Source organism: Lissotriton vulgaris, unplaced genomic scaffold (assembly GCF_964263255.1).
Source record: "Lissotriton vulgaris unplaced genomic scaffold, aLisVul1.2 SCAFFOLD_783, whole genome shotgun sequence".
Lineage (NCBI taxonomy): Eukaryota > Metazoa > Chordata > Amphibia > Caudata > Salamandridae > Lissotriton > Lissotriton vulgaris.
This window is the reverse complement of record NW_028250878.1, coordinates 83,424-106,103: the sequence shown is the minus strand read 5'-3', so window position 1 is coordinate 106,103 and position 22,680 is coordinate 83,424. Positions and strand designations below refer to the sequence as shown.

General features: G+C 45.1%; 1 protein-coding gene across 1 annotated transcript in view; it reads left to right on the top strand.

The window, feature by feature from the left end:
* LOC147663087 (beta-microseminoprotein-like) overlaps positions 1 to 7,128 on the top strand; it is a 113,206-nt gene extending 106,078 nt beyond the window's left edge. Inside the window, exon 4 of the mRNA XM_086950686.1 lies at positions 6,875 to 7,128. Coding sequence (XP_086806812.1) covers positions 6,875 to 7,007 — 133 coding nt within the window. The 3' untranslated portion in view covers positions 7,008 to 7,128. The remainder of the gene's footprint in view (positions 1 to 6,874) is intronic.
* Positions 7,129 to 22,680: the final 15,552 nt, after the last annotated feature.

Genomic DNA, 22,680 nt, shown 5'->3' with positions numbered 1-22,680 from the left:
GACTTCAACCGCGGCCTTAGCAGCAGAACCGGATGGCGGTTCGAAAATCAAAAATGAGCTAGTTCCCTGGGCGAGAGAGCTGTGGAATCAAAAATAGTTCATGGGAAAAGGGAAGATCGCACTAATTTGGGTATGTCAGTTCCTTGGTCTTGGCCTCAGATTATAACGTTCTTTCTCAGGCACGATGTGATCTTTGAACAATGTTTCAGGCTCGGTAGTGTCCAACTGCATTGCCGGTGGCACAGATCCTTGCAAAATGCAATCGCTCTCTTTGTCGGTATCAGTTCCTCTTAATCGTGCATCGCTGAAGGGGACAAAACGAGGTACAGTTTCAGTCTCAGAGTCAGCGATTCCGTTCTGGACCCACCGGTCATATGGAAGGGGCAGCGGGACCCTTTTGCAATGGGCGCCGTGCACCCAGTGTTTCTTTCCGTGGACACGTACTGCAGAGCGGGTCGACAGCAAAACCTGGAAAGGTCCGGTCCAGCGAGGCTCCTCGTTCTTTGTTCTCCTGAAATTCCGAACAAGGATCCACGAGCCAGGTTCGATGGCATGGCCTGGATCGTCAGATGCCGGTGGAGAGGAGCTGTGGACCTGTTGATGTAAAGCATGCAGTTTAGTTGTCAATTCGTGCAAATAGTCAAACAGTGCAGGGTACTCGATCTCACTGAGCTTTCTTGGCCTCGGAACTCCCCATATATTTGCTGGGCGCCCGAACACGATCTCGTGTGGGCTAAGTCCCAGTCTAGAATGGACAATCATCCTGGTAGACAAGAGTGCTAAAGGCAGGGCGTCTGGCCACTTGAGACCTGTGCTGGCTTGGATTTTGGCCAGTTTCAATTTTAATATGCCATTATAGCACTCTACCAAACCTGCCGATTGGGGGTGGTTTGCAGCGTGGAACTTCTGGTGGATGCCTAGACACTCACACACTCTCCTCGTCACTTGTCCCACAAATTCACTTCCGTTATCACTCCAGACAATCCTAGGCATGCCAAATCTAGGGAAGAATTCTTTGACAAGGGCTTTGGCAGTTGACAATGCAGTGTTGTCCTTAAGGGGGTACGCTTCTACCCACCTGGAGAAGGCGCAAACGACAACAAGCACATACTTCAGGTTATTTCACCTCTCCATGTGGATGAAATCGAGCTGCAAGACCTCGAACGGGTACGTTGGAGGTGCAAAATGACCAGCTGGGGTTGGGGTCCCTCTACCGGGATTGTGCTTTAAACACACCATACAATTTCTGACCAGATTCTCTGCACATTTTGGGATACCACTATTCTGCCATACTGGGGCCAACAACTTACATATTCCTTTCACACTGACGTGTGCCACTCCATGGGCCATTGTCACCATTGCGAGCACATAAGCGTTAGGTAACAACCATCGCTGATGTTCTGACAGTTCGACCCAACAACCATTCGCATCTAATCTACCCTTGCTTTCTCTCCATTCATTCACCTCTCTCTCAGTCGCGTCAGCTTGTATAGATTTCATGCTTTTGATGGTGTCCTCACACATACCCACATCAGGGGTCCATCTAGCAGGACCTACAACATACATCCGACTCATTGTGTTCCTTGCAGTCTCTTTCGCGACCTCGTCTGCAAATGCATTCCCTCGACCAACATCATCTTGAATCTTTCTGTGTGCACTGCATTTTACAATCGCAACTTGTAGGGGCAGGGTCAGTGACTAGAGAAGGTCGTGTATTAGCTGGCCATGTTGAATTTTCGCGCCATGTGACGTCAGGAACCCACGTTCACGCCACAATCGTCCAAAACTATGGGCTACGCCAAAGGCGTACTGACTATCAGTGTACACATTCACTCGTTTTCCTTTCGCCAACACGCACGCTCTTGCTTGCCAGAAGAGGTAAGAATGAATAGAGGGATAAAAGACATGGGTATTTCAAATGGAATACATAAAGTACAAAATATTCATATTACATAATTACTAAAAATAGCAAAAATGTGACGGAGAAGTGCTAGAATTAATTGCACTAGAGAATGTGTATAATTCTGAATAAAGTGCCTGGTCTTGCTCCTAATCATTATCCTGATACTATACTGAGGATATTACGTTTTCCACTGACACTTAGGGGTGTGTAAGAAAGAAAAGACCAGTGGGCAAGTGCTATAAAAATATCCTGTAGTCGCCAAGCAACTGTTGTCTTTTGCACTAACAGCCAGGATATTTTTTGAGCACTCAAGCCTCCATATGACTAAGCATTCCACTAACCCCACTCAATCTTAAGTTTCTATGCAAAATCCGCTATACAAACCCCCTCTGGGTGTACCTTATCCACTGAAAATTATTTGAGGTCCATTCCAACCCATTCTAATTTTGCTTTCTGTTCCATTGACTAACCATAGGCAAATCAGACTTGGCACTGGCCCTGACTGAAGAGGGATCCGTCAACCAAACTGGCAGGAAGAATTTCACCCCATCCCTCTTTTCTTGGCTTTGACAACGAGGGTTAAGAGCTTATCCAACCGTACCAAGATAATAATAATAATATTACTAATAATACTAATAATAATAATAATAATAATAATAATAATAATAATAATAATAATAATAACGAAATGTATAAGAGAGCGAACAGCTACCTCAAACAGAGGTGTCCCGGCGCTAAGAGAAAGACAGAAGTGCTAACTGCTAGATCGACAAATGCTATCCTGTCCCTAGGTGTCGAGGCTAAAAAGCCAAGTTTTCAAATCTTTCCTAAAGGTAGGCTCAGATTGTATCTGTCGCAAGAAGTTGGGCAAATCGTTCAGAGCTTTGTAGCCACGGTCACAAAGGATCTCCCTCCAATACGTGCTTTCTTGAACCTCAGGACGCAGAGTAGGTTCAAGGCGCCTGATCTAAGTGGCCTATTTTGTTTGTAGCTGCATAAGCCGAAGCCGCGCCTAAGCCAAGCCCGTCTGCGCCCGTCCGCGCCAGGATGGCGCCGGGCGCGGGCCATGCTGCCCAATCCAACCCTGTTCTCAAGTACGACTCTAACACGCTACTCGCTATGCGCCCGCCACCATCAAGCCATAGCTGCAAGGATCACCGTCCCATTGCTCACCTCTGGGGACCATTTTCATGCCGTTCCTGTAGATGGTCATCCTTGGGACCCACTGGCACCATCCCACACCCCTCCTCCCTACCGTCACATAAGCCGATTACCTTTCGTTGTGGACTCATCAACGCCAGATCCTTAGCTTGTCATGGACAAGATATCCATGACCTCATACTTTCCCATGACCTAGACGCACTGTTCATCACTGAGTCTTGGCTAAATGACTCATCTAATCCTGATCTGGCAACTGCCCTTCCCCCTGATTTTACGATTCTCAGACGAGACAGACCAGCCGGCAGGGGAGGTGGGTTAGCTATTATCATCAGAAAGGATGTTAGATTCCACACATTTGAACTGACCTCACTCAAGGACTGTGAGAGCTTAGGCTTTGTGATTCACATTAACTCCTCCACCTCTTTTACGGGTGGACTTGTGTATCGCCCCCCCGGAAACGCCACGCCTTTCCTGGACTCCCTGGATGACACCCTTGGATCTCACTTGACTCATTACCCCAGCTTTACTCTTCTCGGCGATTTCAATCTTCATTTGGAATCCCGCGCAGACCCCCACACTTTAACCTTTCAACAATCCCTTGATATCTTTGGCCTTTCTCAACTGGTCGTGCCCCCCACGCACTCGGCCGGACACACATTAGATGGCATCTGCACCAATTCATCCACTATAACTGTATCCCCCCCAATCCCACAAATTTGGACTGACCATCATTTTATACCTTTTTCTATCAAGGCAAAACCCTCTCCCCACCCACACTGTAAGAATTCCCCCTCAACCTTTGCGATAAACTGGAAGAAAGTAGCTGAGTCCATTAAGTCTCATCCTCAGCTCCCTTCCCATCCTCCCACTATCGTAGGAGATGTATCGCAAGATTCCAAAAACTTCCACATCTGGATCAACAAATTGGTCCTGGATAAGTCCAACTCAACCAATCATAAACCAATTTCCCATAAAAGGAAGCCCAATGCCCCGTGGTATACTCAGGCCCTCACCGATAGCCATCGTATGTGCAGGGTCCTTGAAAGAGAGTGGAGGAAAACATACGACCCCACCTCCAAAACCCTATACATTCGGCAGAGGAAACTATATCTGTCACACATAAAGAAAGCCAAAAAAGAGTTTTTCACCACAGCCATAGAAACAGCTAATCAAAAACAACATACCATCTTCAATATTGTTAAGTCCTTTACCCACCCCAAAGCCCTGGCACTAGAAATCCCCCCATCCCAAACTCTTTGTAACCAAATCGCTGATTTCTTTGTTGACAAAATTAATAACATCCACAAGGATTTCCCCCCCCCCCTGCCACCCCTCCCTTACTTCACAACACTGATACACCTTCTTTTTGCAGTTTTTCTCCAGTATCCTTGCCTCAATCCCAGAAGGCCATCATGACCTGCCGTTCGGGAGCCCCTACTGACTCCTGTCCCCCGGCCATCCTACATCTTCTCATTGAGGCCGTCAACCCTCTCATCAATTCCATCATCAATCAATCCCTCAGCTCAGGCACTGTTCCGGCTGAATGGAAGAAAGCCATCGTAAAGCCTCTAATGAAAAAGCATAATAAACCCCCGACAGACCTTTCCAACATGCGCCCAATTTCCCTACTTCCAGCATTAGGCAAAATTACCGAGCAAATAGTACATGCTGAGCTAAAAGCCTTTGTGGAAAACAACCATATTCTCCATCCTCAGCAATCTGGTTTCCGCTCCGGCCATTCTACTGAAACTGCTCTGATCGAGTTATCCGACACCATCAAGTTCCTGCAGGATGAGGGGAAACACGCTGTTCTCATCCTGCTCGACTTAACCGCAGCATTTGATACCATCTCTCATGCAATCCTCATCCACAGAATGCGCGAAATTGGTGTGTCGGATACCGCTCTGAAATGGATATCTTCATTTCTGTCTAACAGATCACAAACAGTCTCACTTGGCCCCTTTCTCTCCAGCGAAAGAACCATTCTATCAGGTGTGCCCCAGGGGTCCATTCTGAGCCCACTTTTCTTCAATATTTACATGGCCCCCTTGCTCACCCTGATTGAATCCCATGGCATCCTTGTAACATCTTACGCTGACGACACTCAACTTGTCGTCACCCTTGACAATAAACTCCCCGATGCCGCTCTTAGATTCCAGAATTGCCTTTCCCAAGTCTTTGCATGGCTCAATAATAATCACCTCAAGTGCAACAGCGCCAAAACTGAGATTATACCCTTAGGCAAAGACACCCTTTTTTCTCCAAAAGATTGGTGGCCCCAACACTCTGAGGCACCTCCCAGTGCAGTCTCATCGGCCCGCAATCTGGGTGTCCAATTCGACTCGTCCCTCAGTTTTGACGACCATGCGCGCATTACTGCAGGGTGCTGCTTTAATCTCATCAAACAGCTAAAGAAATTCTTCGACTTTCTCCCTATTTCCGCCAGGAAATCAGTGGCCGTGGCTCTGATCCTGTCCAGACTCGATTATTGCAATGGTCTCCTGGCAGGTATAAAAAAGTCCACCCTTAAGAAGCTACAGAGCTTCCAGCACGCGGCGGCCAGGCTCGTTCTCGGACTTCCGAGAAGGTCCTCGGCCTCGGCGGCCCTCAACACCCTCCATTGGCTGCCCCTCCACAAAAGGATCCTTTTTAAACTCCTTGTTACTGTCTTTAAGGCCACTAAGAACACAGGCCCCTCCTATCTTCTCAAGCGCTTCCCTCAGTACACTCCATCGTGCTGCCTGAGGTCATCAGGAGCTAATCTGGTTACCATACCCAGGTTTAAGCTCAAAACGAAAGGTGGAAAAACCTTTTCACTCCTGGCGGCTAAGGCTTGGAATGGCCTTCCCTCTAACCTCAGGCACACCCCTTCAGAAACCCTCTTCAGAAAACTTCTGAAGACTTGGATCTTCCTTCGACCCGACTCGTTGGTCCTCGCAGCCATATGATTCCCATTTCCATCAAGTTGGGTTCTTCTGATTGCTCAGCGCCAAGATGCTCCTTCCGGAGCGATAGTCGCGCTATATAAAAATTAATAAATATCAAATATCAAATAAGCGCTGCTTCAGATAGCTTGGGCATTTCCCGTGGAGAGAACGGAAAGCAAGTGTCAAGGCCTTAAATTCTATTCTTCTAGCCACGGGCAGCTAATGGAGTTTCTTGATGTGTGGCGACATGTTGATAGTAGGGAACTCTCCTGATTATTCTTGCCGCCGCATTTTGGACCATTTGCAGCCTTTTGATCAAGTAAGCAGGTAAGCCTATATATAGACTATTTGCATAGTCCAATCTTGCCGTCACCGTAGCGTGTATGACCACTCGGCGGCAGTCCTCAGGTTGTAAGTGGATTAATTTACGTAGACTTTTCAGTTTCCCAAAACAGGCCGAAGGCACCTGTGTAATCTGAGCTGAGAGGGAGAGGTCCGTCTTCCATTTATTTGACCCCTAGGTTTTTTGCTAATGCTGCTGGAGTAGGTATAAGCAGCATTGGCAAAGCCAGTAGGTCTCACTTATTATAGAGCTATTGACTTCCCAATGTCGTTTAGCTATGTTGCAGAACAGTGTGGCTACTGCACAGCATGGCTAAAAGTAAAATAAATAGCACTACAAGCATTTTTTTTTTTACCTTTCAAAGCCATACTGCTTTTGTGTTTTACAACTTTTATAGCGCTTCCTTTATAATGTTTAGCTGTGTGCAGGTTTGTACATGCAAACCAGAATGGCTTGGTAACTAATGGCACTCAAGACACATGATGGAGATGTATTTTTTCACCATATGATGGTACACTCATATTTCTTCTTTTATTGTAGATATGCCACACCTGTGGAATACGATAAAAAGAACTGTTGGACTTTTATGGACTACAAGGCATGTGAAACCAGAGTTGTCAGAAAAGATGACCCTACTGTTAAGTGCGAAGTCTTGGGTGCAGTCGGCAGATAAAATATACAGCCTTCAAAAAGAATAACAAATAATAATGTTGACTGTTTCAAATGAATAATTGTTATTCTATTCTTTTCCAATAATGTGTACACATTTGTAAAATAAAATATAGCTGCACCTCTTTGTAGTTCTCTTTCATTAGTACTCCATAAAACTCTTTTTGCAGGAACTGATTATGATATCGTACCAATGAGGTGCCAGATTAGGAAGATAGCCATGGGTGTGGGCTCAAGAGTTTTTTTCTCTCCAATGGATATAGTTTAATCTGTGTATCGGATAGGAATTTTTGCACAACATGTTAATGTTGATAAAATAGTTTCCCTCCTGTGGGTGAGTATTTGGTATTTGTTATGGCACAAAGTTGGTGGGTTGATTGGGCACAAAGCTACTGTAAGGTTTGTGTGTAAGTACTCACAGATATTTTATAACAACTTAGGTTTACCCATACCTGAGAAATAAACAATATCCAAGTAAAGTCAAATCAACAATACAGATAAGGTAATAAATACAATATAAAATGTTTTGTTCACAAAGATCTGTAATCACAATATGCTGCATGTTTACAGTTTGTGTTTTTAAAAATTATGGCATGTATCGTGTTGCACAAGTACAGCAGTACATTTATTTATTTAGGGTATTTGTGTTTGCACTATACGTCACTAATGCCACTTCAGAGCACTGCACCGTAAGAGTAAAAATCACAGACAGGGTAAGGAACAAAGTACATGAGAGTAAGAGCACAACCAGTATCTACGAAGAACTTAGATCTGCCGTTCTTTCACTTTTTATTCCCTGCCATGTAGCCATTGGTCTTATTTGGAATCCTGATGAAAAGTTTGGTCACAAGGAGTGCATGAAAAGGAGGTGACCAGCATCGTTTGGAAATGGGGGATAAACGATGTTAGATCATTTTAGGCTCTGGACCCTCAAGGATCTTCTACCAGTTGTCTAGAAAGGGCGTTGTATTATCAGGTGGGGCATTAAAAAAAAGCTTTCTGGCTGGAACATACTAGCATGCCTGATAGGTAAGTAGTGCACGATTACTTACCGGTAATTTTAATTACTCTTAGTCCTACTCATTCTTGGCCTAGTCCTTACCTATCAGGCAGGTTCAGTTGCCCAATCCCAGGACAGGATACAAAACAGGAAATACTATCTAACTCAACCCACCCTCAGCAAGGTACTACAAGAGAGTAGACCTCCGCCAGCACTCCCTGTAATGCCAAGCCTCGTATCGAAGGCCAAAATACCAGGGATGGCAAGCTGGCGGTAACAAATGGCTGGGTCAAGAATGAGTAAGATTAAGAGTAAGGTAGATTAACGGTAAGTAATCAGGGCATTACCTCTACCTCCCACTTCCCCGAACCAGCCCATACCTATGAGGTATACCAAAGTATCAGCCATTGATAAAATAATTCCCAGGAGACCAAGAAATAAAGCAATACTAAGTGATTTAATGCCAAAATCTCGGTAACATTTGTACAACCAATAAAGGTGTGTAAAGGCCCAAGTTCCGACTCAACAAATCCCCTCTAATGTCACACCTTTAAATTCCACCTAAGAGGTAGCCACACCTCTTGTGGAGTGAACTTGCAGGCCAGAAGGTCTTGGAAGATCAGAGCAGGCATAAGCCAAGGAAATAGTCTCTTTGATCCAGAGGCTTAGTGTGATCTTGGAATTGGATGTTCTGTATTCCTTGGATCTGTCAAGATAAATTAAGAGAGCATGTTTAACATCCAACAAATGCAATAACATTCCTCTTAAGAAGAAGGATCAGGAGAGAGAGTAGGAAGAATAAGCTCTGAAGAAAAATGGAACTGTGACTGAACTTTAGGAAGAAAAGAAGGGTCTGTTCGAAGCACTGCTGACTCATCCAGAAAAGTGATAAAATAGGATGACACAGGAGAGCAAAATTTTACCCCAACCGATGAGCAAAAGTGATGGCCACGAGGGAAAAGACCTTAAAGAAAGAAATTTGAGATCCACCATGGTCAAAGGCTCAAAGGGGGCACTCACCAATGCCTTTAACACCAAGGGAAGATCTCAAATTAGAAGTGTAAAGTTGAGCAAAGGTTTACTAATCACAACGCTTTTAAACAATGTAGACACCAAGGAAATCTCAACTTTGACTATGCCACCTTTCACAAGGAATGCCTTAATAGCATACCATTATAATCTCAAAGTAAAAAAATAAAGAATTTTGGAAAAAACATCTAAGAGAAATTGCAGAATAGAAGATACAGACAGTCCACTGAAGAAAATCCTTGTTCAGAACACTACGAATCAAAGACTTTCCAGTGCTTAGTATAGGCAGCAAGAGTAGATGATCTCCTAGTTTTTGTACTACATCAAAAATATGGGGAGGTAAACCTTGTTCTTCAAAACTCTTCCTTTCAACCTCCAGAATGAGAAAGTCAAAGAAGTTGCTACTGAGCTCAAAACCTCAATGGCGTAAGAGAATGAGGGAGGTTCCAAGTGCAAAACCTCAATGGTGCAAGAGAACAAGGAGGGTCCATTAGCTCCAGTAGCGGAAAACAACTCTGTGTGGGCCAGTTAGGGACCACCACAATTACTTTTTTTTTGTACATTTTTATTTTTGATTTTCCATAGAGTATCATAAAATACATAAAGCCGATAATGCAAAATAATGACAGTTTGGATGAACAAGGAAAGAAAGGAACAATGTCATCAAACAAAAAGAAAAGTGGCCATATAATACATACATAAAGGGTAAATTCCAATTTCGACAGTTTAGTTGCAGTCATAATACATCGTAGACACTGATAGTAATAGCAATTATACAGTCTCAGTATCAGAGGAATCATGTGAAACAATGGAACGTAAGAATATCAACAGGGGCTCCCAGATATGATTTGGTCGAGAGGCCACAGGTAGCTCCTCTGCATATAACACCAAGGTTTACCTGCAATATGTCAAGTCTTTGAGCCATTGTGTCAGTGAGGGGCTCCGTTTGCTGTCCAGTATCATTGCTACTCGTCTCTTTGCAATAGGTAGTGATACTCTACCTAGTTTACCTGTAACACCTTTTAGAAAGGGGAGCAGGCCCAGTAACACACCTGAGGCGAACAAATCAAGGCAACTCCAATAGTTTTGGACAGTCTAGCGGTCACTTCGGTCCAGTAATTCCTCACCTTGCTGAAGGACCAGGCTAGGTGCCTAAAATCCACTCCCAGAACACCGCATTGTGTACACACATCTGACTCTCTGAGACCATACCTAAAATGCCGGTGAGGTGTATGGTAGGTCTGGTGAAGGAATTTAAAATGTATAATGCGTAAGTTCCAATTGTGTGTGAGAGCACCAGTTAATGCACAGCAGTGTTCCCAATCTTCTTGGGTGAGCGGTGGGTCTAGACACTTGTTCCATTTATTCAGGCTCTTATCCTCAGGGAGTGTTCTATCTGCCCTGGCAGCTCGATATAATTTAGTAACAAGATTGTGCCTAGTGGAGCTAGTGAGTAAGATATGTAAGCCCAAGGACAACGGAGGTTCCGCAGGAAACGTAGGGGAGTGAACCTGTGACAATCCTCTCAATCTGTGAAGTGAGAATGTCAACAGCAGGGTTTTATGTTGGATATAATCTGTATCAGCAAATGTAAAAAAAAGAGCGATTAGGGAATAAATCATTCATTTTTTCAATGCCCGCCTGAGCCAAGATACACATGATTCCCTCTTCATGTGTCAATGAAATGTCCGCATGGCAAGCGATGGGGAGCAGTGGAGAATATAAAGGCAGTTTCCCAGCTAAGCGAACCCAATGCCTGCCATGCAGCAATCATCGAATTGATGGTATTGATTGTGTTGCGGGGCATTAGCCGACGGCTGTGTGTAAGGATGGAGCTCAGCGGAATGGGGTGTGTGTGTCCCAGTGCTCCACTGCCACATGGGGAATGAAGTCATGAGATGTGAACCTGAAATGTGTATGATGTGCCTTTTCACATAAATAGTGCAGATAGATATCCGGCACATTAAAGCCCCCATGCTTATAATCAAGAAGAAGAGTTCGCCAATCCATTCTGGCCTGCTTTCCACCCCAGATTAAACGAAGAAGCAGCGTACGTAGAGTCTTTGAAAAGTGTTGAGAGAGAGGGATAGGCACGTTATTAAAAAGATATAGAAATTTCGACAGTACCACCATCTTTATGAGTGCGATGCGATCCGCAAGAGTGGAAGATGAATCCATCTGTCTATTTGATGTTCCAGCCACGTTGTAGCGGTGCCATAATTCTCCCGGAGTACTATATCAGGATCACAGTGAATCCAAACTTCCAAATACCTAACCAACTCTGTCGCCCATACGAGGGGGAATTCTAGCTCATGTGGATGGGTACATATTGTTAGTGGCATTACCATTGATTTAGACTAGTTTATAGATAATCCAGAGAAGAGAGCAAACTGGATATATTCCCACAAAACTGGCGCCAAAAAGCAGCATGACATCCACGTAAAGCGAAATGATGAGCGGGTGATGATGCAGATTAATAGCTGCTTGTTTGTGACATTGTCGAATGAGACAGGCCAAGGGTTCTAGTGTTAGGGCAAACAGTAGTGGCGACTGTAGGCACCCCTGTGGAGTGCCTCTAGTTATGGAAATCGAATCTGAGGTATGACCTCCCCAGTCAGACCCACGCCGTAGGACGTGTATAAAGTAATTTGACCCAGTTAACAAAGAAGGGAGAGAAGCCCATTCGCAGAAATATAAAGAATAAATAGCCCCATTCAATTGAATCAAACGCCTTGGCAGCGTCAAGCATGACAGCTACAGCCGGCAGTTCAGGAGAGAGAGTGTGGAACAAAGCAAATAAAGTGCGAAGGCTAAAAGATGTAGATGACGTGCGTATGAGTCCAGATTGGTCTGGTAGGACCAAATTCTGCATCAACGGTTGAAGGCGAGTGCCCAATAGTTTTGCTAAAAGCTTCACATCAGTATTAATGAGCGATAGTGGTCTATACGAGTCACAATGAACAGGTGATTTTTCCTTTTTAATAGGGTAATAATTAAGGTCTTGTGAAGGGGCAGGGGAGGATGTCAGAGTTGTATGCCTCCGCATACATCTCCAGCAGAAAGGGGGCGAGCTCCTCAGTGTAGGCCTTGCAAGAATCAGAGGTAAAGCCGTCCGGGCAGGAGCCTTTTTGTTAGGGAGAGAGGCTATTGCTGCGCGGACGTCCTCCACCGTGATAGGTTGACCCAAATAATCCCTCAGCCCTTCTGACAGCCACGCAATGGCCACCTGTGACACGCAGGCATCGAGTTTTGCAAAGTCAGTCTCGCCTTGGGACATGTACACCGCTTCAAATGTCTGTCTGAACTGTTCTGTTATATCAGTGACGCTATAGTGATCATGTCCTGATGTGTCTGTAATCTTAGTGATTATGTCTTGGTTCAGGCGATGCTTGATTTTCATTGCTATGTGGTGTCCCGGCCGTCCACCCTTTATGTAAGAGTGGGCCCCAAAGCGCTTGGAGATATATCGAATTTCTTCCTCTGCCAGTTTCGCATTTTTGAGCATGGCTTCTTGAAGGGACGCCAGAGTCAACTCACTGGGTGCATATTCATAGTCACATTCAAGTCGGGTTAGCGTAGCTTATACCTTGGCTATTTGGCCCCGTATATCCTTTAATATATCAGCTGTTGTACTGATGCACGTGCCCCAATTAGTGGCCATGAAGCCCTCCCAAGGTACTCCAGCACTATCTACAGACCCTGTATTATTGGCAAAGTATTGTGGAATGGCCTCGCGAATGGTTTCCAAATAGAGAGTATCCAGTAATGATTCTGAGCGGAAACACCAAGTGAAGGGTCTAGTGGTCATCATGGGAATGCAGAGAGTGAGTTGCACAGGGCAGTGATCAGAGAGAGCGCGTCGCAGATTCTCCACCCCAGTCACCCAGCCCGCCAACCTCTCACCCACCAACCAGTAATCGAGGCGAGACCAGTTGCCATGAACTGATGAAATATGCATGGCTGCAAGTGTTTCCACATGTCTATGTCTCCATATATCCAGCAGGCCAAACTCCACCAGCCCGGAATGTATTACCTGAGCCGCCCCTGGCGAGTGACCGTCCCTACCGCTAGACTTGTCTTTGCTGGGGTACAAGTGTGTGTTTAGGTCCCTCCCCAGAGGATTGCTCCATCGGGCCAGTCTCATAGGCCCGCTGGAAGACTCTCATACAGACCAGGGTCATTTACGTTTTGACCATAGCAGTTGACGATGGTGACCAGTTTACCTGCCAGTGTACCATGCACTATAGCATAACGCCCTTCTGAGTCAGTGTGTGTACGGTGAGCTGTAAAAGAGAGACCCTTCTTTATTAATGTCAGGACCCCCGTCTGTAAGAGGAATAGGAGGAGGCAAGGCATAAGTGGGCCCAGCGAGCCCCCACCAGCTGGTCAGTATGCCGTGTCAGATGTGTTTCTTGCAAAAGGGCGATGCTAATATAATGGTGATCTAAATGAGCTAGCACCTGACAGATCTTTTTTGGCGAGTTTAGTCCCCTTACACTCCATGTTAAGCAAAAGATGGATATACTATTACTGTGCATATTGAAAGCAAAGCATATTGATTATGGAATCTACCACTTGTCCAAAATGCAAACAGAAAGCATGAGCAATATCCAATGCAACAAATAATCGTCTGGCCACATGAACAACCCTTAAACTCCTCCCTCCCACCACAGTACCCCCGCCCACTTCAGCAACCCCAACACGCTAAAGCCATCCCGAACACCCAGGAACAAATCCTCAGTATAGTACAGAGGGAGTAACCAATGAGGGGACCACTCATATAGGGGGGGCACTGAGCACAAACTCCCTCCCGGTGTAGGTAAGAGGTGGCCGAGCTATCGTGTCTGTCCAGTCTCAGCCCCTAAGTCACACATTCGGTTTGAAAGTGAAAGGAGGACCCTCCCAATATTATGGCAATAGCAATACATAGAGAAGGCAATGTGGCTTTGGTGTAATCGGAATGACATTAGCAATATACACAAGCAAGCCCACCAGAGACCCCTCCAAGCAGAGTGCAGTACAATATACAATGAGGAACTAATAGCATTGCTTCATTCCCATAGATTTCCCCAACCTAGTCCTAGGCTTTATGTCTCCGGCAATCACAACGACAGAGGATCGCGACCTCATTGACCTATTGCTAACGGCGGCAGTCAAAACGGTCCTAAGTAATTGGAAGGACACCTCAAAGGCTGCGCCCCAAGCATGGCTCAACTGGGTCACGTTCATAAGGGGGGCAGACAACATCACAGCGAAACACTCACCGAAAATCCATAGGCAGGCGAACTTGTGGGGACCCCTAGACCATTACCTAACATCACACAAACCCCCATAGGCGCAAAATCCGGACTCAATAGAAGGGACACACTTTCCTGCGTACCGAGCAAGCTCTCTCTCAACCTCGACCTCCTTCCTCCCCTCTCCTCACTACTGTCCGGGCAGGGAAAGTAATACCAACGAACAACGAACAGTCGCAAAGGAGGAGGCATCAAGGAACGACCAACGGAACATGAACAATAGAACTATTAACTCCCCCCCCCCCCCCCCCCCCCGGCGCTCCTCTCTTTTATTTTTCCTTTTCTCCTTCTTCCCTTCTTTCTCTAATCTTCCGCTAGTGTATATCCCGTGCTCCATGTAAATATATATTTTTTACTACTCAATAAAAAATTACGGAAATAAAAAAATACAAATCGGGTTGGTGGTAGCAAAGAACATTAGCAATCAAGATAATCATACCTCAATCCAGAACATCCTTCAGCCCCCCAAAGGCTCGACCAGGCATGAGCTAGTACAATGTGACATAAAACAAAACCAGGGGCATTGTGCCGCTTCAACATAGAGAAGTTAAAGTTCACCTTGTCCATCCGCCGAGCCGTTGTTGTCCACAGTTTTGTCTCCTCCCGCGTATCTGGGGGACCGATTGCGGTGGGATACAGTCTTAGCAAAATCCAAAGCCGCTTTTCGGCAAGTGAAGAATTTGTGTTTCCCATTGTCCTCCACACGCAACTTTGCAGGATAGAGCACAGCGTACGGCATACGTTCAGCAAGGAGGAGTTTTTTGGCAGGCTGGTACTCTCTGTGGGCCTCCTACACCGCCAGTGTGAAATTGGGGTAGAATGCAAGGGTGTTACCTTCATGTTGGTATAGTGCCCTTCTCCCAGGCAAGGTGGAGAATCACATCCCGTTCTCTATAATTTAAAACTAAGCAAATTGGAACATCTCTGGAGAAAAATCTTACATTCTTTCGCGCAGTCATTCGCAAGAATCTCCTCAGAAACCTCACCATACAACTAATTCACACCACTGCCCTAAATGTGCAGATCCAGATTCCAAATATACTCTGACTGAAATGTAATGCTTACACTGTTTTATTAATGTATATTTTCTATTTTTCTCAGAAATATCCGGAAAGTATGTACACAGTCAATAAAATAAAAACATTTTCACAGTTTGTATATTCCAATATCTTTGAACCAAATAATACAATACAGAGCAAACAATTTAAAAAAAAAACGTACTAGAACCCCGGTTGAAAAAACTGTCATAATTGTCTGTTTAGACATCTATTCGATCCAAACGCCATACATGATCAACATGGAACTTTTAGTAAAAAGATTTCTTTTTTATTTAAATATCCCTAGGCTCTTTTGGATTCTTTACAATGAGAAGCGAAGCTCTGAGCGTTAATTACAGACATGCAATGTGTAATACTGTGTCGGGGGACAATGGTTAGCAAATAAGTAACAAACGTTCTGTGCTGTGATGGAAGTGAGGCTCCGAGCATTAATTACAGGTATGCAATGTGCAATACTGTGAAGGGGGACAATGGTAAGTAAATAAGTAACCCCCGTTTTGTACCGATATGGGAGCGAGTTTTTGACATCTCCCAGGCTCCGAGTTTCAATTACAGGCATATAATATGCAATATTGTGAAAGGGGACAGTGCTAGTGAACCAATAACCCCGCCATTTACTGAGTAATCCCACTAACCGCTAGAGCAAGAGAGATATGACAACCGATGCGGCAATGCAGAAAAGAGAGCAAGGGCAACGTAAAAGAAATCAGGTATCACATGATTGCCCCTGTTCTTATATAATATCTACAGATTCAAAGTTTCCGGATAGCCCTCTATATTTTAAAGGCAGGCAATGATAGGACGTGGTGGGGCGCCAGGGGGGGTCTTGCTGTCAAGGAGCGATGGGCACGCTCCACGATAAGAACCTGCGACAGCTGTTCTGACCCAAAAATATCTTGTAGAAGCTTCTCCACATAGGTCTCGAGGCGGCCCCTGTTGGTGGATTCTGGCAGGCCCGTAATGTGCACGTTGTTGCGGCGCAATCTGGCTTCCAATTCCTCATTACGGGCCTGGATGATGGCAAGGGCTTTCTCCATAGAGGCCGCTTTTTGTGTAACCTGCTGCAACCCATCTTCAGCATCCGAGATTCGTGTCTCGGCCACCCCCAGGCGCTGTGCATGCTTGTCCAATTTGGATGACATGTGATCCATGCGGAGATTGAGGTGGTCTATCTTACCATCGATGGATTGCAGGTTGGCCTGCACCTGAATGAGGGTTTTATCAATATTGGTTAAGTGATCATTAGGAGTGTCCGCCTCCGAGTCCGAGGTTGTATGTAGGGCCGACCTGCTAGCTTTCAAAACCTTGGAAGAAGAGCACTGTTAATGGAGGCAAAGAAGTCCAGAAAGGGTGAGCTGAACCTCCTGTAAATGGTCTTGAATATTGACTTTGTTTGTCTCAAGTCCTGAGATGTGGGAAATATCCGAATCCTCTGTCTCTTGATGTGCACAGCTGACACATACAGGACTCAAGTTTCTGCCCTCAGACTCAAACTGCAAGATAACTCGTTCAAGGCTTGGCACCAGGTATTTCCCTGATGATTTATGTACTCCCCTGTCATTGTATTGTCTGATTTTATCAACACATTACGGTTGGAAAAATGTTTGCTGAAGTGCTGTAGAGCATGGAAGGCTGCCATCAATTCTCTTCAATTCGTTGACCTCCATCCCTCTGTTCCAGACCACATTTGCTTGGGCTGTCAAGGTCCCTAGTCAAGCTCCCAGCCCAATGAACTTGCATCTATTGTCCATGTTATCGAAGGGTCTAGATGCATCACTACTCCCTTGCAGAGGTTGTCCATGTTCATCCACCAATGCAAATTGTGCTTGATGTCTAGGGAGACAAGATCCACATAGTTTTTATTCCTGACTGATAGGGCACCGTGGTGTTGCAGATGTATACAGCAGTGATCTTATACGTAATTTCACCCCTGAAACTCTGAAAACTGCTTCTGCCATATTGCTCTTCTCCTCCATCCATTTGAATAAGGAGGCTTCTTTTTTTATTGTTTAATAAGCTTTATTAAGTAGGAAAAAATTACATAAGAATAGGCCATGAAAAAACAAAATATCTATACTATAATCGATCTCTATATATAAAAACGAATGTATGTCTGTCTGTCTGTCTGTCTGTTTGTCCTTGATGCATTACTACACCATTCAACCAATCGCCATGAAACTTTGGGAAGTTGTTGAGTACACTCCCGCAAAGGTTTCTGGCATAACACTTTTTTAAATATCGGACCCCCAGGACCCTCATAATCTTTTGAATACTGATGTACGCACCAGATGGAAAAACAACAAATCGTGTATCTGATCGCCATGAAACTTTGGGAAGTTGTTGAGTACACTCCCGCAAAGGTTTCTGGCATAATTTTTTTAAAATATCGGCCCCCAAGACCCTCATATTCTTTCGAATACTGATGTACGCACCAGATGGAAAAACAACAAATCATGTATCCACAAGCACTCAAATAAATGAATAGAATTAAAACACCATTCATCTGATCGCCATGAAACTTTGGGAAGTTGTTGAATACACTCCGGCGAAGGTTTCGGCCATATAATTTTTTTAAATATCAGCCCCCCAGGGCCCTCATAATCTTTCAAATACTGATGTATGCACAAGACGTAAAAACAAAAAAACGTGTATCCACAAGCACTGCCATAAATAAATAGAATTAAAACACCATTCATCCGATTGCCAGGAAACTTTGGGAAGCTGTTGAGAACACTCCCGCGAAAGTGTCTGGCATAAAAATTTGATGTACACACAAGACGGAAAAACAAAAAATTGTGTATCCACAAGCACTCCAATAAATAAAAAGAATTAAAACACCATTCATCCGATCGCCAGGAAACTTCGGGAAGTTGTTGAGTACACTCCCGCAAAGGTTTCCGGCATAATTTTTTTAAAAATATCGGCCCCCCAGGGCCCTCATAATCTTTCGAATACTGATGTACGCACCAGACGGAAAAACAAAAAATTGTGTATCCACAAGCACTCGAATAAATAAATAGAATTAAAACAACACTTTGAAATGTTTTCCATATTAAAATGAATATGTTTCAATAAAAATGACACAATGTAAATTGAATGTTATCATGACGAGTTTCCATGAATTTCCTTTCTTCGGAGATCGCAGCAACGCGCGACGGGTAAGCTAGTAGAAATATAAAAACAGACAATAACGCAGAGTAGAAAGCTGTTTACATTTTAGCAATAGTAAAGGAAAAGGGGAGACGGGAAGAAAGGAAAAGAGGGCATATATAATACAATTCTATAATGATTATCATGAGAGTAAATTATAAACGTATTAAATCAATCAATCAATCAGTACTCACCAGTGAGGTTCTCAAGGTGCTGAGGGGGCGGGGGGTGCTACTGCTCCAACAGCCAGGTCTTGAGAAGTCTCCTGAAGGTCAGAAGGTCCTGGGTCTATCACATGAGGATGGGGAGGGTGTTCCAGGTCTTAGTGGCGAGGTGGGAGAATGATCTGCCGCCGGCGGTCGATCGTCGGATGAGGGGAACAGTGGCGAGGGTGAGGTCAGCAGAGCGAAGCTGGCGGTTCGGGGTGTAGAAGGTGACTCGTTCGTTGAGGTACGCTGATCCGGTGTTGTGGAGTGCTTTGTGAGCATGGGTGAGGAGCATTTTCAACTGATTCAACTTATTAAACTTATTATACTTATTAAACTTATCCAAGAGGCAGGCAAACACTCAAAACATAAGAAATTCAATACAAAAGGGGAAAGGTAGTGTAGGGGAGAAAACAGTGACCAAATCGCGGCCCTTGATAATACTACTCTTCATTCCTTAGATTTGACTGCGGAGGGACAACGTTTGGCCCTTCTTGCTGAATACAGGGAGACTGCGGACCGGGAGATATTGTACTTAGGCAAACCCCAGACAGCTCAGCGATATGGAGAGGGTGAACAGCCTGGTAGGGTACTGGTGCAGATGCAGTGGCTACCGTACAGCAAGGCATGTATATTTCTTTTTTTTTTTTAGAAAAAGAGAAAACATGTATTGTATAAAATGACCCCAAAATGACAAATAAAGCAATAAGGGGAATCGAAAATATGACTTTTAGAATATTTAAGCAAAGATCCACAAAAAAAAATAAAGCACCAATTACTAGTCACTGTTTGCAGTTAAACCGGACTTGGGTGCAATTTCAGGCTGACCACAAATTAGTGCAGGTTGGATGCACCAAGCGAGATCATCCCAGTTAAAGATTTTATCTTCTGACTTAGTCTTGGAAATAGAAGTCAAAATCCTACACTGCAATAAGGTTGTAGGCTGTATCTGCTGAAATCCTCTCAAAGCCAGAAAGCCACTGGACAAAATCCCACTGAAGCAGTTGGTTTTGGCTGGAAAAACTTTTTGTGCTTTCGCCAAATCAAGATTTCTCCTTTCAAACTTAGGGCCTGATTATGACTTTGTCGGACCGATGTACCGCCATATCTATGGTGGCGATGTAGGCACCGCAGAACCGGCGGTCCAACCACCCTATTACATGGTGGGCAGCATGACCGCCATGGGACTGCCACAGCCGGCAGGGATCAGAAATCCCTGGTGGTGTTGCGACGGTCCTGAGCCTGCAATATGCCTGGCGGTGCCACTGCTGCAACGGCAAGCAAACTACAGGTTTCCTTTCCGCCACAGCCCCCACGGTCTTGAGCTGCCATGAAAACTGTGTGGAGGGGAAACAAAGGGGGCCCTTGAAATCTTAGTTAAAAAATTGGTTAATGATAACCAAAATAAATCCTTATTTACATATGGTTTAACAGAAGAAGCAAATGCAATGTCTAATCTATGGTAATGACAAAGGTTGCTGCACCAGGATTTCACTGAAAGTTTAGTTGAACATTTCCAGTTAAGTGAGATCTGCTGGAAAGCAAAGGCCAACATCAAATCAAATAAACCATGTGAAGATCATCCCAATGAATCTGAATGTTTGATAAAGTAGTCAATCAAACAATTAATCAATCCACTTTATTCGATTAATTAAAATCATAAAAGTACAAAATACATTTAGACAAAATAGACTAAGCCACATTTGAAAACATTTTCAACATATTCATAAGACTTTACCTTAAATCCATAAAATTACCTAAATAGTTCAAAATTTAAAACCATACTGTATTCCTGAACTTATGACCGAGTCGGGAGCAAGGGTCATCGAACCGGACGCTATAGCCGAGGAATTTGCGACATACTACACTGAAGTGTATAGGTCGCGGTCGTCTTTCGGAGAGGCCGACTCGGCTGACCTCCTCAGAGATATTGGACTCCCGTCTCTCTCGGATGATGACCGAACTTATTTGGACAGCGAGGTGACCACTGATGAAATTGCGCAAGCAATTAGAGCTCTCAAGCCGGGCAAGGCGATGGGCCCCAACGGGTTGCCAATTGAGCTTTACAAAATGTGCCCTGACAAGTTGGCCCCGCATTTGCGTGCCATGTTCAAAGATTGTAAAGAGACGGGAGAACTGCTACCAGACCAACAGCTGGCATCAATTGTAGTCATCCCGAAGGAAGGCAAGACAAGGGGCAAGTGGTCATCCTACCGACCTATCTCTTTGATAAACTCTGAACATAAGATATTAGCTAAACTTCTGGCCACCCGTCTTACACGAGTGCTCGGTTCCCTTGTACATCCAGATCAATCAGGCGTTATGCCCCACTGCAACACTGCTCTAAACCTGAGATGGGTGAATGGGGTGATAGAGAGAGCTGGAACAATACAAGAGGATGCCTGCATTCTGTCTCTTGACACAGCAATTAACTTCGACACAATTGAGTGGCCCTATCTGTTTGCAGTACTCTCGAAATTCGGATTTGGCCCTTAATTCATCTCATGGGTCAGGCTCCTTTACTCCGCTCCTCTTGCGCAGGTTGTGGTCAATAACAAGCAATCGGGAGCCTTCATTCTCGGTCGGGGAACAAGACAGGGTTGCCCATTATTGCCCCTGCTCTTTGCCCTGTCTCTAGAACCTCTGGCCTTATGGATTCAATGAGACTTGTCGATTAGGGGCTTGCGATGGTCGGCGGAGTGGGAAGACCGGATCTCCCTCTATACGGACGACATTCTGCTCTGCCTTGCTTCTCCCGCAAAGTCACTCAGATGTGCCTTGGATATCTTTACATCCTTTGGGAGGTTCACGGGCTACCCCATCAACTGAGGAAAATCTCTCCTGTATGTATTATCAGGGGTACCTCCATCTCTTCCCAGAGATTATCCGATACAGGTGGTCTCTGAGGGCTTCAAGTATTTAGGGATTTTTGTCACGGCTGACGCCAGGCTCAGATATGAAAGTAATCTCCTTCAACCCCTGCAGCATTTGCAAAGGGATGTTGCGACTTGGGGAGCGCTTCCACTCTCGATGCTTGGGTGTGCTGCTCTCCTTAAAATGATGTCGCTCCTCCGCTTCCTTTATGCCCTTCAGAATTACCCTGTCCCAGTCCCAGCACGTTACTTTAGGGAGATCGAAGGCCTGCAGAGGCAGCTACTGTGGAACGGGAGACCAAGGATTGCACTCTGCAAGCTTATTCTCAACTGGTATGATGGGGGTATCAGTTTCCCTGATTTAAAAAAAATATTACTGGGTGGCCCATCTGGCAGCCATCAATCAGGGTACATATTGGACCCCCGGAGACCCGCGTTATGCCATGGACAAGTGGCAATTACAGGTCGGCTCCTACAACTAGGCCCTATACGGTAATCCTAAAACCCTACGCCTGACCGGACCCACATCCCACTCGGTCCAAGTGTGGCATGCGGTCAACAAAAGCCTAGGATGGGATCGTAGATTGATGCTTGCGACCCCTCTGTGGGACGTGGCTCAGTTGGGTGGGCTTCATTCCGCTAAGTGTTTCGACAAGTGGGACCTTATTGGCATATCCAGAGTGGGCGACCTATGGGTGAAGGGGCAGATGCTCTGTTTTGCCCAACTAAAACAGAAAAATGAACTTGCAGATACGGAGTTCTTCCGCTATCTTCAAATTCGTCATACCTTGACAACTGCCATCAGTGGAGGGCCCCCCCTCCCCGACTCTTCCCCATTGGAAGATAGATTGCTGGATGGGCTCCTCCCTCAGAAGGCCATCTCCTTGACCTACAAGAAACTAGTCAACAAAGCGCCAGACCCCCTAACCAAACTACGGGAGGCTTGGGATGCTGACGGCATCCTGGTGGACGACGAAGAATGGAATGAAGCGGTAGCCTTTCCCCGAGAAGTGGCACTTTCTGCATGCCTGCGTTTGGTGCAACTGAAAATGCTCCACAGAATT